At 39.4% G+C, this 17,290-nt stretch overlaps 1 protein-coding gene across 3 annotated transcripts in view; it reads left to right on the top strand.

The window, feature by feature from the left end:
- The first annotated feature begins 861 nt into the window (after positions 1–861).
- The window catches only part of LOC129853663 (T-box transcription factor TBX5-like), a 22,470-nt gene continuing 6,041 nt past the window's right edge, over positions 862–17,290 (top strand). Inside the window, exons 1-6 of one of the 3 annotated variants that reach the window (XM_055919971.1) lie at positions 862–1,023; positions 4,568–4,737; positions 5,540–5,634; positions 12,373–12,492; positions 14,844–14,991; positions 15,619–15,771. In XM_055919971.1, coding sequence (XP_055775946.1) covers positions 4,603–4,737; positions 5,540–5,634; positions 12,373–12,492; positions 14,844–14,991; positions 15,619–15,771 — 651 coding nt within the window. In that variant the 5' untranslated portion in view covers positions 862–1,023; positions 4,568–4,602. Of the gene's footprint in view, positions 1,024–2,680; positions 3,117–4,567; positions 4,738–5,539; positions 5,635–12,372; positions 12,493–14,843; positions 14,992–15,618; positions 15,772–17,290 lie in introns of those variants that run through there. The other 2 variants (XM_055919970.1, XM_055919969.1) reach the window with 2 other exon arrangements.

Here is a 17,290-nt window from a genome sequence, read left to right as displayed (position 1 = left end):
TTGTTTTATAAAACATAAATTATTAAAAAGATGAATTGAATATGAGCGTCCCTCAGGCCAACACGCATGTCAAACTATAGCCTACCAAAAAATATTCCCACAAACAGTTGCTGTTCGTAATGAATGTTTTTGTTCGAAATTAGATCAAAATGTGATTACACGTGGAGGCCTACAATTATAGCTATGAAAGTAAACAGTCGGTCTAGAAAGTACTCGGAAAGAATCAGACTTTATCTCATCTGAATAATACCCGTTCACAACTGCACATGCAACCGCAACCAGAAAAGACGACCGACCATCACTTGTCCAAACATGAAATAGGCCTATTCTATAAATATACCAACTATCTCGAAACGATTGTTTAACGGAATTCTAAATATTATACACAAAATATTTCAAGATTTTTGTATATCACACCGAGGTTGATGTTTCTGATTCGCGGCGCAGGATTAGGATTTTAGATGTTAGTGGGTCTCTATCTTTTTCTCTTTTTCTCAGGGCCCAAGGCCCAAAATATAAAAGAGAACACGTACAGGTCAGAGGGCATGAAGAGAGAGGGGCGAGACAGAGGCCTGAGTTCCACTGCACATTAAGTTTAGAACCCGTTGTCGTCTGATATTCGCAGAACACCCTCACATCGCCCGGTTATCAATAGACGGTTGATCTTTGTCTATCAGTCATTTCCATTAATTTCTCTGGCAGTTGAAATGGCACATACTGGTGGCAGTATAGTGTAGGCCCAATGTTGACTTTATATCTTTGTGATTGTTCACAGTGGGGTGAATTTTGTGAGCAGTGGCGTGTGTGGTGCACGCAGCGACGGAAATCAATGCCAACTCCACAAGAGCCACAATCTCAATGCCCCTACACGACAGCACATGCTCTAGGCATATGTGCATGCCCCGAAGCACATACGCATGGATTGCTTCATATGAGACCATTGAGGACTGTTGACACACTAGACCTCGGCTACTGACCGAATAGACAGTAAATGTCCCAGCGCGGAACTGCCATCTGAACACGGTAAAATACAACAATTGTTAAAATAACCTACTACTGATCTGTTTTGGAGACCATGCATGACCGACTGGCTATAGGCGTTTGTCTTCTTATGTGTGATTTAAAAAAATAGAGGTCAAGCCTTTTACTAATATGCCTAATATTAGCCTAAATGATATGCTAGGCTACCACTTTAGGAAATAATTGTTTGATTGAAGAAAATTTGCGCTTTAGAGCACCCGGGACACTACATACGTAAAAGCCAAAATTCTGGTGACAATCCTGTAATAACGAGTTTATTGCTGTGACAAATGACCGTTTTGAGAAACAAGAGCATTATCGAAGCAGAATGTCAATGCTACAGAGTCATCGTCGGTAGCCTATGAGCCGTAGCCAAGAAAATGTGAGAAAAGCAAATCAGATTAGGTTAAAGTTAGGCTATGTTTACGCGATGTTGGCCTATTTTTTTTACATCAATGAGTCCAGGCTATAATTTCACACTAAAGTAATAGGCTGTATTGCTGCAAGCCTATCCTATTTCAGTGTGCGTGTGTGTGTGTGTGTGTGTGTGTGGTCGTGGATTGATTATTTGATTAAAATCAGAGTCAAGTATATTCCACCAAACGGAGAGAGCAGAGCTCAAACGAGCGCCTGTTTACCTCATGCTGACCCCTTCAACTCCGGGTGACTCTGCTCAAGAGCTGCACAGTAATGGATGCGACCGGTTGATTATCTCGATTCTTAATACAGACGCAGCGCCCTGCAGTGAAATGCTGTGTGAAGGATGGTAGCCTTTGAGATAATATACATGTAGGTTATCCTAGCTATTATATAAGAAAGGGAAAGAGTATAATTAAGCAATAAGGCCCGAGGGGGTGTGGTATATGGCCATTTATACCACGTTTATGGGCTGTTCTTACACCGACGCAAAGCGGAGTGCCTGGACCCAGCCCTTAGCAGTGCTATATTGGCCATATACCACAAACTCCCGAGGTGCCTTATTGCTATTATAAACTGGTTACCAACGTAATTAGAGCAGGAAAAACACATATTTTGTTATCCCCGTGGTATACGTCTGATACCACAGCTGTCAGTCAATTAGTATTCAGGGTTCAAACCACTCAGTTTATTATAGTATTTATATCCTGAGATATACATACATGTCATGCATGTATTTACAGAAATGATATCATGCATGTATTTACAGAAAATGTTGCTCCCCTCTTAAATAGGGATAATAGTACCTTCATGCTCTTTACATCAAACCAAATCCTCATAAACCGACCTCCATTTTCTCAATATAATCCCTGGCCATGCAGGGAATAAATTAATCTCTCTCTCTCGCTCGTCTCTCGGTCTGTCTGTCTCTCAGATTCATAGCATCTTTATTAGCATGAATGACAAGGCCACTGTTGCTAAAGCTCTCTGTCTCTCTCTATCTCTCTCTCTCTCTTTCAGATTCAGATTCATAGCATCTTTATTAGCATGAATGACAAGGCCACTGCGCTCTCTCTGTCTGAGCGAGAGGGGGGTGGGGAGGGAGGGAGAGCAATCTTATAGGTCCTACATTCTTTCAGTAACTGGCTATGACGCGAGGGTACGATGGGGGTGGGGGCTGAAAAACGTAGGGGGTGCCTTGAAATGGGTAATTCCTGATTTGAGGGTCAAACCGAGCTCCAGCTCCGCACACGATAGACTGCTGCATGGAGATAGAGGGAGAGGAGTGGGGAAGGCGGGAAAAGACTGGGGGTCTCTGGTGGACCAGGCTGGCTTCGGCAACCGTCGACGGTTAGAGTCAGACATAGAGAAATTCATTCAGACGTATGGTACAATCCAGTTTTAAAATACTAAACGTATATAGCCTAACCTTCGTCCAGTGTGATTATTCACCATAATAATGCGTTACTGACGGAGGTCTGACGGAGTGTTCTATTTAATTCGGTGAACTCTGTGGGTCTGCGTGTTTGGAGAATTTCGGATTAGGTGACACAGCGACTCTGGACACTGATCTAACAAACACACACACACCAGGATGACCGTGGAACTGTGGTCTCCAGGACCGAAACAGAACAGCGCATGAGGTACACAGACCCGAAGAGTGTGTGAGGAGTGTTTAAGTGAGTGTGTGCGGCTGGATGTAGTGTTGTTTAGACTCAGCGGCTTGGCTTTAGACGGCTGTCTCTATGTCTTCAATATTCGGCTCCAGAGTTGATGTAGAGTGCAGACCTGTGTTCAAATCCGTTGAAAGTAATTGAAATAGCCTAAAGACATTTCCAAGTAAGTATTTGGATAATTTTTCTTTGAAAATACAAGTAGGCTAGTTGAATAATGGAATGTTTTTGGAAACACTTGGAAAGTGTTTGAAAATACACAAATACACAGACATGTGTATTTTCAAATACAAATATGTAAATATTCCATGCATTTTAACCAAGGTCTGTTTGGTCCAATTGGTATTTGAAATAATGGGAACAAGTATCCTATTTCAAAATACTGTAGTTTCGGCTATTTACATGAATTTACTTACAAATACTTTCAAATAATTCCAATATAAGTAGCTGATTTCGCCCCATTATTTGAAAATACTCAAATACACCGAAAATAAGTATTTCAATAACAAATAGGCCTAGTAAATACGCATGTATTTAAACCAAACTGGATCTCTCTTCGCTCGTCTAGAAACACTGTTTGGATTTAGTGTCACTGTACATTTTATTGTCAATAATTTATAGAAAACAAAACAATGTTTTACCAGTGGGCTCTGATCATTCACAGCTTATAATAATAGCATCCTTATATAACCGTCTATCTATTAGCTCACTAATAGCATATTTAATCACTAGTAGGATATTGTTACGCGTTATTAGTAAGGATATGCTACATACATTATTATGATCACTAAGCCTATTCCTATTATTGTTATCTTCTTATTAATTATGACTGTTATTCGATTATTATGATGATGATGATTATTATTATTGTTATTATTACACGTTGTTAAATATGCACACGCTGTGATATAGCCAAAACACAATTTTAAATAATAGATTAATAATAGATATAGCCTTAGCCTACTGATATTTAACAAGACTACATGTTGCAGATGACTATCTAAATCAGAATAATACACATTTCATTGACTATCTAAATAGACATTTAAATGTTTATTTAAATATATATTTTAATTATGCTTATTTTTTCTCATTTGTTTCATTTGATCTAGACCATTTATGCATGAGCTTATTTCTTTAGGCCCAAGATGTTTTCAAATGCACAACACAGCTTATTTTGTAATATAGTTTTAGTTTGAATTTTGTCATATTTTCTGTGAAATGAGACTGAGGTGTGTGTATATTGAATTCAAGTCATTATTATCAGCTCTGTTATCCCAGGCCTAATAGGTTAATAATAAAGTATTAACATACTGTATTTTAGGCCTATCAGATAATTGTGTGTGTGTGTGTGTGTGTGTGTGTGTGTGTGTGTGTGTGTGTGTGTGTGTGTGTGTGTGTGTGTGTGTGTGTGGTGCGTGCGTGCGTGCGTGCGTGTGTTGTGTCTATCCCGTCAGTGTGTCCCTTGGTGTCAGGTATTGTAGTGTGTGTGATGGCTAACGGCGGGGACCCGTTCGCCATCCCAGAGCGCATGGACACAGACACGGACTCACCGAAAGAGAACAACCCGGAGAATCACACTAGCTCCAGCTCTCCACGGTCACCGGAGACCACGCGCACACAGCAGGTAACTTCCCTTTTGTGTGTGTAAATGTGAAACATTTCAAAACATGAAAACGAGGCACATGTATATTTTTTTAATTGTGGGTGATCACGATTTATGCATGATTTTCTCTTCTAAAGCGAAGTGGGAAAGTAATTGTTGAAAATAATGTCATTAAGTTAATAGTCTATAGTAGGCCCATAGCTTATTGAAGAGAACAAATGAAAATACTCTGAATAATATAGGCTACTAATTTAAACGATTATTCCCCTAATATAAAAACTAAAGTCGGCGAAGTAGCGCATTTCATTTCAAAGCAGAAACAAATAGCCAATTTTAGGAACGCTGGAGCTGAATATGACCTAGATTTGGTTTCTAAACAGTCGGTTGGTTACCTAGAACATGCCCAGAGCAACACTGACTGACTGACTCTCTGGTTAAATCTGTGTCAAACTCCGTTAGTGAAAATATCGGGGTTTTCTTATAAATCTGAAACCTTCAGTAGCCTATTTAACAGTGTAGGCCTATGCGGCATCTAATAAATGGGCTTACAATAGTTGTTGTTATTAATATTAATATAGGCCCAAACGTATCGTCATTCTAATCAAACCGTTCCAATAGTACAACAGTCTCACTAAGATAAAATACATTGTTATTGGTCAGGCTGTAAAGGCTTACGTTTGTTGTTTTTTTAAAACTGTTTTTTACAATGTTCAATTAAGTTTATGTAGGCCTATCGGTAGGATATTTCTTCAAGGAGGGATCGGGACTTTGGTTTAAATATTTAGTATATATATCTCTTATCGTATCTGTTCTCTATTCTCAGGGGATGGAGGGAATAAAAGTCTACCTGCACGAGCGCGAGCTGTGGGAGAAGTTCCATGAGGTCGGAACAGAGATGATTATCACTAAAGCGGGAAGGTAAATGCGTGCGCTATGTGTTCTTGCATTAGAGGAGAATGAACATTCATGTCCATTATAGGCTACAATTAAGCCTATAAACTAGTACAAATTGTTTTCTCACTTTTTATGTTAGGCTTACGCTATAGGTTTTTTGAGCTTCCGTTAATTAACACTGCACATTTAGGGAAAATAAAAATGTGTCCACTAGGCCTAGACCTGTTAAACATGTCACATTTTTATGATTAGGCCTACTGTTTGTAACGTTTGTATTTATAATTAGGCCCATAACAAGTAGGCTATTGGCCTGGTACACATTTTCAAGTAATATAATTTTCTCATTATCCGAATAAATGATTGGCGGTGGCTATGAATATGGAGTTTCGCACTCGCCCCGCCCCCCTGGAAACCTCTTTCTCAAAGCTACGCATCCAAATAATCTCCTGTACGTGTTATTCTACGCACACATTTTTCTTGCTGTTCACACTTCATCCCCCTTCACGTTTCTCTCTTTACTCACCCTCTTCTGATGAACCATGATGATGTATCCTCCCACTGGACACAAACTGGTTGGTTGAATCAACGTAGCTAGTAACTTGTCAATGTATTGTGACGTGGAATCTACGTGAAAATACATAGGATTAGAAAAAAAGTAATCAACTGTTGTTTGGAAGGTGAAATTTCAACCACAGGATTAGGTCATCATTGTAACCAGTTTTCAACATAGACAAATTTGAATGAAATATGTTGAATTTGTACCTTTGAAACAATGTTATATCTTCAACACATAGACAAACCTTGTTTAAAACATGTTGAATATGTACCTTTGAAACAGCTTTGGAGCTTCAATTTACAGTATACAGCAATATCAATGGAATACATTTAACTCTGAAAGTGTTAAATGTACACTCATTTCAGTGAACATATGAGTCCCACTGAACTAGTGTTAAAATAACACTTTTGAAAGCGTTAAAGATTTAACTCCGTTACAGTGTTCCCAATTCAACTCTTAAAGTGTTCAAATGAACTTGGTTGTGGTGTTTGCATAGCTCTACTGTAGAGTAATATGCAACACCTACAGCGTAAAACACTTAATTTAGAGTCAACTGGGCTCACTTTTCTTAGGGCTGATGCTGTTAAACTTTCTCAGTGTAAGAAATGAACACCTCTAGTGTTACAGTAAATACTTTTTAGGTGTTGTTTTAACACTATGGTGTAAAGCCTAATTTGCATATTTCCCGGGTGCCTTTTCTTTTCGAGTGAATTGTTGAGTTTCCACCCATGACTGTATTTGTTAGTGACAGAGACATGGTTATTTAATTATTTCATTTTAAAGGCCTGTGGCATTCACCAAGTGAGTACCTAGTCGAATGTGATCATTCAAATTAAGCTCTATGACAATACAATACATATATCATAAGGCCTTACTTTGATGGCTTACCCGTACACAGTGGTGTTAGGATACTCCTGGTTTGCAGGCCACATCAGGCCTGCAAGTCACATTATGCTGGCTTGCAAAGTGATGTGTAATTCCTATTGGAATCCAGTCAGAGTTAGGATATTCAACAGCTGGAATTTTTTATCACCTGCAACCTGCATTCAGAATGACTTTCAGCTTTAGGAAAGTTGATAAGAAGACTACCTAAACCATTTAAACTGGAACAACCATTTCAGTAACAGGTACAATAAATCTAACTAATTGATTGTATGTTATTTATCTTTGTGTAGCATCAATCAAAACCAAAAATCAAATCAATCAAAACCAAAAGCAAAAACACAGATGTTAAAAATAATAAAAAAAAATCTACCTGCAGTAGAGCATGCTTGGAAATATGATAATGATAAGCAGGGTTTTGATGGGACTGTTTTACTCTCCACACTGTACAAAATAACTCTGGTTATTAACACCAACGCTGGGGGTTCTTTTACACCACTTAGGGATCATTTCACTCTTACAGAGTGAGTTTAACTCCTGAATCAACAGGAACATTTTTACACTGAAAAATCATAGTTGGCCAATACGCTGTGTATTAGGACTGTGACAAATCTTTGTTGTTTTGGCTCTGTGCTCTAGCACTTTGGATTTGAAATGATACGATGACGATGAGGTTAAAGTGTAGACTGTCAGCTTTAATTTTAGAAATTTTCATCCATATTGGGTGAACCATTTAGAAAGTACAGCTCTTTTTGTTCATAGTCGCCCAATTTTAGGTGACCAAAAGTATTGGGACAAATTCACTTATGTGTATTAAGGTAGTCAAAAGTTTAATATTTAGTCCCATATTCCTAGCACGCAATGATTCCATCAAGTCTGTGACTGTACAAGCTTGTTGGATACATTTGCTGTTTGTTTTGGTTGTGTTTCAGATTATTTTGTGCCCAATAGAAATGAACAGTAAATAACGTATTGTGTCATTTTTTTACTCACTTTTATTGTAAATAAGAATATGATTCAAAATACTTCTACATTAATGTGGATGCTACCACAATGACGGATAATCCTGAATGAATCGTGAATATTGATGAGTGAGAAAGTTACAGAGGCATGACTACTTTAATACATATTAAAGTATTATTATTTAATACATAATACATTAATACATATGACAAATAAGTCCATTTGTCCCAGTACTTTTGGTCCCTTTTGGAGCTCACTGTATATCCACCATCAGAAAAACACAATGGGATGAGCAGCACTTCCTACTGGAGAGTTGTTCTATCTAGAGCTATTCATTTGTCCTCCCATCCAGAGTTTTAACCAAGCACTGCTTAGCTTTGATATTTATCACTGACTAATACCAACGTACTATCGTGAGAATGGTTATTGAGAGGTCTCTAAATAACAAAATTCACTATAGCTATCAAAGTCATTCCAAAGGGTAGGTTTAACAGAGCAAATTAAATTTAACTAGACTTTAGAGATCATCAATGATACTATTTAGGCCTATATCGCATTTGCAAACTATGTTTCAATTCAACCCAGGGTTCAACAAAAAATTGACATTACGTACAGTGCCCTCAAAGTATTCATACCCCTCAACTTTTTCCATATACAAAGTGTGATTAAATTGTCATTTTTTTGTCAACAATCTACACAAAATAATCTAATGTCAAAGTGGAAGATTTTTTAAATAAAACACTAATATATTTTGATTAGATAAGTATTCAACCCCCTGAGTCAATACATGTTAGAATCACCTTTGGCAGCGATTACAGCTGGAAGTCTTTCTAGGTAAGTCTCTTAAGAGCTTTGTAAACCTGGATTGTACAATATTTGCACATTATTTTTGAAAAAAGTTCTTCAAGCAGTATAGCTTGAAGTTGGTTGTTGATTGTTGCTGGACAGCCATTTTCAAGTCTTGCCATATATTTTTCAGACGATTTAAGTCAAAAATGTAAATAGGCTACTCGGGAACATTCAATGCCATCTTGGTAAGTAACTCCAGTGTATATTTGGCCTTGTATTTTAGGTTATTTTCCTGCTGAAAAGTGGATTTGTCTCCCAGTGTCTGTTGGAAAGCAGACTAAACCTTTAGGACTTTGCCTGTGCTTAGCTCTATTCCTTTTCTTTTTATCCCAAAAAATTCCCTAGTCCCTGCCGATGACAAGCATACCCATAACATGGTGCAGCCACCACTATGTTTGAAAATATAAAGAGTGGTTCTCAGTGATGTGTAGGATTTGCCCCAAACATTATGATTTGTATTGAGGACAAAGAGTATATTTATTTTCCACATTTTGTGCAGTATTACTTTAGTGCCTTATTGCAAACAAGATGCATGTTTTGTAATATTTTTATATTCCAAAATACATGTAGGTTAATATTGTGGAATAACTACACTGTTGGTGATCCATACTCAGTTTTCTCCTATCACAGCCATTTTACTCTGTAAAATCACCATTGACCTCATGGTGAAATCCCTGAGTGGTTTCCTTCCTCTCCGTTAACTGAGTTAGGAAGGACACCTGTATTATTGTAGCAACTGGGTGTATTAATACACCATCCAAAGTGTGAAAAAATCATATTAAACAACATTATTGCACACATAGTTAGTTCATGCAACTTATCTGACTTAAGCACATTTTTACTCCTGAAGTTATTTTTGCTTGCCATAACAAAAGGGTTGAATACGTGTAACCGATGTGAAATGGCTAGCTAGTTAGCGGGGTGCGCGCTAATAGCGTTTCAATCGGCGACGTCACTCGCTCTGAGACCTTGAAGTAGTTGTTTTTGTGGAGCGATGGGTAACGATGCTTCGTGGCAGGCAGTTGTTGATGTGTGCAACCAGGGTCCCTGGTTCGAGCCCAGGTAGAGTCGAGGAGAGGGACGGAAGCTATACTGTTACATACGTATTGACTCAAGACATTTCAGCTGTTCATTTTATTTATTTGTAAAAATGTCTAAAAACGTCATTCCACTATGACATTATGGGGTATTGTGTGTAGATCAGTGACATAACATCTAAAGAAAGGTTCATTTATTTTAAATGCAGGCTGTAACACAACCAAATGTGGAAAAAGTAAAGGGGTGTGAATAAGGCAATGTATAGGCCTAGGGTTTCAAGCTTTGGTTGATTTCAAATGTAATCTTCAAATTAATCATTGGATTCAAGTCTCCATCTTATCCAAAAATCAAGGCTAAAGAATAGGACTAAATCAAACTTTATTTAAAGTGCATTTAAAGTTTGTTTAGATTAGATTCAGTCCTATTATTTAACTTAGATTTTTGGTTGAGGTGCAGACGTCTATATCAATTATTCATTTGTAGACAATCTGGATATTGAGTTGTGCCAACGTAACCAATCAACCTTAGAAGGAGATGTATCTTTTGCTTGGACAGTTCCATTTGTGCCACTGACTAATTCCAGTTTGTCTACAAATTATTAACTGATATGTTGGATCCACTTCTGCATCTCAACCCAAAATCTAAGTTTAACAATAGTACTAAATCCAATCAAATTTGAAATACACTTTAAATAAAGTTAGATTTGATCTAGTCATGTTCTTTAACTTTGAATCTTTGTTGAGATGGAAATGTGAATCCATTTGATCAATTAGTCATTTGTAGACAAACTGGAATTAAAACCAGTCTAAATCAGTGGCACAAAAGATTCAAATGTTGATATTTGGTTGCGTTGACAACAAAACGCAATTCAATATCACTTTTGTAATGCAATAAATAGCCTATTAACTTGTCGACAAGTTAACAAATGATCCTGAAGTTTGGATTCACATCTCCAACTAAACCAAAAATAAACTTTAAAGAATAGGATTAAGGCTGTGGCAGAGGAAACTATCCAAGCATTCAATATCCTTTAAATATTGATATTTGGTTGTGTTGTCAATAGCATAAAGCTAAAACTATTTTAGAAACTAATGTAACAGTATTTATTCAACCTTAAAATGGCCATATTTTGAGCTTAGCCTAATGTAACTATACATGTATATTTATGTAATCTTAGAAAGCGTGCATGATCAAGATAGCATGCAAAGGTTACAGGTCTGTGGAGATCTTTACAATTGCTATAATAACCTGCGCAGAATCTCAAACAGCATTGATCACTTGCACTATGTACTTTTAATGTAATCTCAACTGCAATCCAGGTCATTTGGTTGTGCTATGAGATCCAAATACAAAATATCTGACATTGCATTCCCATTTGAACTTTGTTGTGTTTTTAAATGGTTGAAAGTGCAGCGATAACACATGTAGATGAATACTAAACCAAAAATCTGACATTGTTTTTCCATTGGAATTTGGATGTGATTTTACAAGTGTTGAAAGCATAGTGATGACACATTGGGAATTCAACAAACTTCTGGCTGTCTTTTTGAGTGGGTGAATAAAGGTTGACATCTCATTGATCAACACCTCAACCAAATATTACCCACATTTCCACATTGAAGTGACATGGTGTGCCCAGTGGGCTATGTTTCTGCCTCATACTTCTGAACAGTTTAAATAAAAACCCTGCAGTGATTAATGAAGACTGCCTACAACCATATCTGTCTGTTGTATTGGATATTGCAGTTGCACAAGAGGGACGCAGTCCCTACACATTGCATTGGAGCAAAAACAATCTGCATTTTGTGTGATGATGGAGGCTAATCTTTGTAGGTTTCATACGGTAGCCACTAGCCAGAGTTGCTGGAAAAAAACACTGCTACTTTGACTGCCTGTCTGCTTCCTGCTTAGCCAATGTTTACAATGATGATTGAAAATAACTTTAAATCGCTAATTGGACTGTGACTGTGTCTTGCTTGTGTTTGATATGCTGCCTAGATAGCTGCATGCAACTCCCCACTTGAGTTTTGCACTGGAGTTTGTATGAACATGTTGATCATGTATTTTGTGTTCAACATGTAAATAGCTGCATGTAGCTTAACTCCCCTGCGGAATAAAGAACATGAAATCATGCTTATGCTTAATATCCTACTGAGGCATGGAATTCAATAGAGAGAACATGTCGACCATGTCCTTTGTGTACAACATGAAGTTTGTAGGCTACACCAGACAGTCGTTCATCGCCAATTAAGGAGGGGAAGCGGCAACAGAGCAGTGGGCAGCAGCTACATCTTTAGCCAGAACAAATTGGGCCTCCAGAAAATCCGGAACTGCAGCCACTCTGTAAATTGTTTAGATGATTCTAGTTTTGTTTCGGGTTTTGCTCACAACTGCAGCAATGGCTGCTATGCCTCAGTGATAGGCTACTGATATTGTTATGATCCTGACTGTCTGTGGTGTTGCTGTCTCGCCAGGCGGATGTTCCCCTGCTACAAGGTGAAGGTTACGGGCCTCAACCCTAAAGCCAAGTACATCCTCCTCATGGATATCGTGCCAGCGGATGACCACCGCTACAAGTTTGCGGATAATAAATGGTAAGCTAGCTATATATCAAAACGTTGTATATTTAAATAGCCTACATTATGTGTTTTGAGCTGCTAAAAATAAATAGTAAAACAGTATATATTTTAACAGCATTATAGAGAGAGAAACATAACACAGAGCAGGGACGTGGAGGTTTAGGCCTGCTTACACGCTGCCGTGACGTCACGGTCCCACTCAGTGCCCTGTGCTCTGTGGCCTAGTTTCCTGTGTATGCCTGCTGCCTGCGCATCACACCTCCTGCCCCTGACCGCCGGTTCAGTCTCAGTACCACGGGTTCATGTGGCGGGCAGATTAAAGGCTAGGTTTCACTGAGGTCAGCACCAGGCTGCAGGGGAGATGTCGGAAACTCATAAACTCAGACATTTCCAACTTGCTTACCCATTGTAGAAAGATCTTACCAGAGTTTCCCTCTTGGGAAGTATCAGATACAACCAATATGAAGCTCTACGCAAATAATTTACGCTCATTTTAACTAGGAGGTCCCAGGTTTCCAACATGACATGAATGCGGCATAAACCCTCTCGTGCTGTGTATGTCTCCTCTCCCTGGTCACATGATGGAGCCCCGTGGCACCCTTAAGGACACGTCATTCATCTGCTACAATAGAAGATGGACGCTCCATTTTCAGTCATATGTTTAGACAAGGGACTATGTTAATGCCTAATGTGAATGTTGTTATGCGTGGGTAGATTATTTGTTTGTAAATATCAGCGGTGCTCTGTCATTTCCCAGAAGTGGAATAACTTCAGTGAACATGTTTGCCAGCTCGGTCCAGTTGTTGCCAGTTGGAGGGCATTCTTCTCTGACAGATTCCAACTTAAGGAGTCATACACACGACAACAACACGCACACACGTCATAGGCTATTGTCATTAAAGTGGCACGGTTGGGATCTATTAAATTCTTTTCCAGTAAATTCAGGAAGTACACTGAAATTCCAATTGTTGTCAACGCTTTTCAATAAGGAAAATGTGGAATTGGAATTTGGTTTACTTTCTGATTTCACTGGAATTGAAATGAAATTGACTCAAATACTATAAAACAAACCAGAACATTTTGCATGTTTTAAATATACTGAACAGAAATATAAACATGCAACAATTTCAACGATTTTACTGAGTTACAGTTCATATAAGGAAATCAGTCAATTAATTAATTTGACCCTAATCTATGGATTTCACATGGGCAGTGGCGCAGCCAATCAGAATATGTTTTTCCCCACAAAAGGGCTTTATTACAGACAGAAATCCTCCTCAGTTTCTTCAGCTGTCCGGGTGGCTGGTCTCAGACAATCCCGCAGGTGAAGAAGCCGGATGTGGAGGTCCTGGGGTGGAGTGGTTACACATGATCTGCGGTTGTGAGGCTGTTGGGCGTACTGCCAAATTCTCTAAAATGACGTTGAAGGAGGCTTATGATAGAGAAATGAACATTAAATTCTCTGGCAACAGCTTTGGTGGACATTCCTACAGTCAGCATGCCAATTACACACTTCCTCAAAACTTGAGACATCTGTGGCATTGTGTTGTATGACAAAACTGCACATTTTATAGTGCCATTTTATTTCCCCCAGCACAAGGTGGGGTAAGGTGTAAGGATTATACTGTTTAATCAGCTTCTTGATATGCCACACCTGTCAGGTGGATGGTTTATCTTGGCAAAGGAGAAATACTCACTAACAGGGATGTAAACAAATTTCTGCACAAAATATGAGAGAAATAAGCTTTTTGTGCTTATGGAACATTTCTGGGATCTTTCAGCTCATGAAACCAACATTTTACATGTTGCGTTTATATTTTTCCTATATGGACAATAGTTTTTGGAAACATGTTCACATGGTTGGAATTTGCTTGTACCTCATTGCTCTGATTAACACCTGTATTGGTATGAACATATCCTGATGTAACAGACAGGGGCCAGCAGGGTGTCTCTTTGTTATAAAAGCAGTTGAAGCGTGAGGAGGATGTTGGTCTAGTAATAATAATAGATACAGCCAGCGGCGCACCATGGCATGTCAGATTTATGTGTCTCCTGTGCCAGTGTGACAGCACGACCACAGTAAATAGCATGGCCAGGTTAGACTGTGTGTGTGTGTGTGTGTGTGTGTGTGTGTGTGTGTGTGTGTGTGTGTGTGTGTGTGTGTGTGTGTGTGTGTGTGTGTGTGTGTGTGTGTGTGTGTGTGTGTGTGTGTGTGTGTGTGTGTGTGAGCGAGAGAGACACACAGTACGAGGGGCAGGTAAAAGGGCAGGGCTGGGTCAGACCAGGGCCAACTGACTAGCATCCAATTGTGATTGATATTTGGTTGAGTTGTCAATGTGTGAATTTTGTGTGTATGTGTGTGTCAGGTCTGTGACGGGGAAGGCGGAGCCGGCCATGCCAGGGAGGTTGTACGTCCATCCTGACTCTCCGGCCACCGGAAGCCACTGGACACGTCAGCTTGTCTCCTTCCAGAAACTCAAACTCACCAACAACCATCTGGACCCCTTCGGACACGTTAGTCCTAAACCTCTCTACCCTGTGTGTGTGTGTGTGTGTGTGTGTGTGTGTGTGTGTGTGTGTGTGTGTGTGTGTGTGTGTGTGTGTGTGTGTGTGTGTGTGTGTGTGTGTGTGTGTGTGTGTGTGTGTGTGTGTGTGTGTGTGTGTGTGTGTGTGTGTGTGTGAAGGGATAGTGCTGCTGTCTGCTGTGGTTCTGTTAGAACAGTGGTAACCTCAGTAATGATGTTAGGTACGTTAAGGGTCATTAGCTCATCCATGCCTGGTTGGACCATCACACTGGTTGGTTGGACCGTCACACCAATTAGGATTAGGCCTCTCGATGAACGCACACGCACGCACACACAACTATTATCTGCTTTCTGCTAGGCCTATTATCTGTTAATACTTTACTATTACACACAGAGCATGGCTACCAGAGAGGGAACAAAATCACTGACATGACAAACATATGCACAGTGCATTGGTACATAAAGACACGCATTTGGAAATAAACAATTTAGCTTCAGCATAGCATGCATCCAGACAGAAGGGAAAATGTATGGATAGGCCTATTGAATATCTCTTTCTACAAGTGGGATGGAGTTAGAGCATTGGTTTAATGTATTTGTTTTTGTTGTGTTGCAGATCATATTAAACTCCATGCATAAATACCAGCCCCGCCTCCATATCGTCAAAGCAGACGAATACAACAGGTTTGGTTCCAAGAACACTGCCTTCTGCACGCACGTGTTCTCAGAGACCGCCTTCATTGCCGTGACATCATACCAGAACCACAAGGTACCGAAACACTGAACACATAAAATAATTTATGATTGTTCTTTTTTTTTAAAGTCACATTTTTGTTCATCTTATTTGATCAGATATTTCTGGATTATTTTGGCATAGATACAGTTAAATTGTCCAGGTCCTGTTGTACAGGCCAGAGTTGTCTTATGGGTATATAGATTTGTGTTAGCCATGTGAATCAGTGCATTTTCCCCCGCCATCACTGTTCTCAACTCAACATGTCCAGTTTGATTACATCCCAGTGTTTACGCATCACAGGGCAGCTCTGACCTGTTCCTTTCCTTTGATCATATATGTTATGGTTCCAGCGCCATAGAGAAATCACTCTCTCACACACACAGGTAACTGCCAAAATAAAGGAAACACTTGAGTAAATGAGTGATACAAAGTATATTGAAAGCAGATGCTTTCACACAGGTGTGGTTCCTGAGTTGATTATGCAATTAACATCCCATTATGCTTAGAGTCATGCATAAAAATACCCAGTTTCCCATTATTTTGGCTACCATGGCTAGAAGCAGAGATCTCAGTGTCTTTGAAAGAGGGGTCTCAAAGGACCATAGGGGGTTTAAATTGAACACTTATGGGAGTTTATGGAGACAGCGTTTTCCACCACCATCAACAAAACACCAAATGATAGAATTTCTCATTAAAGAAAGGTGTTGCATCCTTCCAATAGAATTCCAGACACTTGTAGAATCTTCACCAAGGTGCATTGAAGCTGTTCTGGCGGCTCGTGGTGGCCCAACGCCCTATTGAGACAGTTTATGTTGGTGTTTCCTTTACAGTGCATTCAGAAAGTATTTAGACCCCTTCACTTTTATTCACATTTTGTTACGTTACAAACTTATTCTAAAATGAATTTAAAAAAATATATCTCATCAATCTATACACAATACCCCATAATGACAAAGCAAAAAGAGGTTTTAGATTTTTTTGCAAATTTATTACAAATAAAAAAACGGAAATATCACATTTACATAAGTATTCAGACCCTTTACTTAGTACTTTGTTGAAGCACCTTTGGCAGCGATTACAGCCTCAAGTCGTGAGTATGATGCTACAAGCTTGGCACACCTGTATTTTGGGAGTTTCTCCCATTCTTCTCTGCAGATTCTCTCAAGCTCTGTCAAGTTGGATGGGAAGCGTCGCTGCACAGATATTTTCAGGTCTTTCCAGAGATGTTCGATCAGGTTCAAGTCTGGACTCTGGCTGGGCCACTCAAGGACATTCAGAGACTTGTCCCGAAGCCACTCCTGCTTTGTCTTGGCTGTGTGCTTAGGGTCGTTGTCCTGTTGGAAGGTGAACCTTCGCCCCAGTCTGAGGTCCTGATCGCTCTGGAGCAGGTTTTCGTCAAGGATCTCTCTCTACTTTGCTCCGTTCATCTTTCCCTCGATCCTGACTAGTTTCCTAGTCCCTGCCGCAGAAAAACATCTCCACAGCATGATGCTGCCACCACCATGCTTCACCATAGGGATGGTGCCAGGTTTCCTCCAGACGTGACACTTGG

The sequence above is a fragment of the Salvelinus fontinalis genome, chromosome 4 (genome assembly GCF_029448725.1).
Source record: "Salvelinus fontinalis isolate EN_2023a chromosome 4, ASM2944872v1, whole genome shotgun sequence".
In the NCBI taxonomy this organism is placed as follows: domain Eukaryota; kingdom Metazoa; phylum Chordata; class Actinopteri; order Salmoniformes; family Salmonidae; genus Salvelinus; species Salvelinus fontinalis.
The sequence above is the reverse complement of the archived record's forward strand: the minus strand, read 5'-3'. Positions and strand labels throughout refer to the sequence as shown.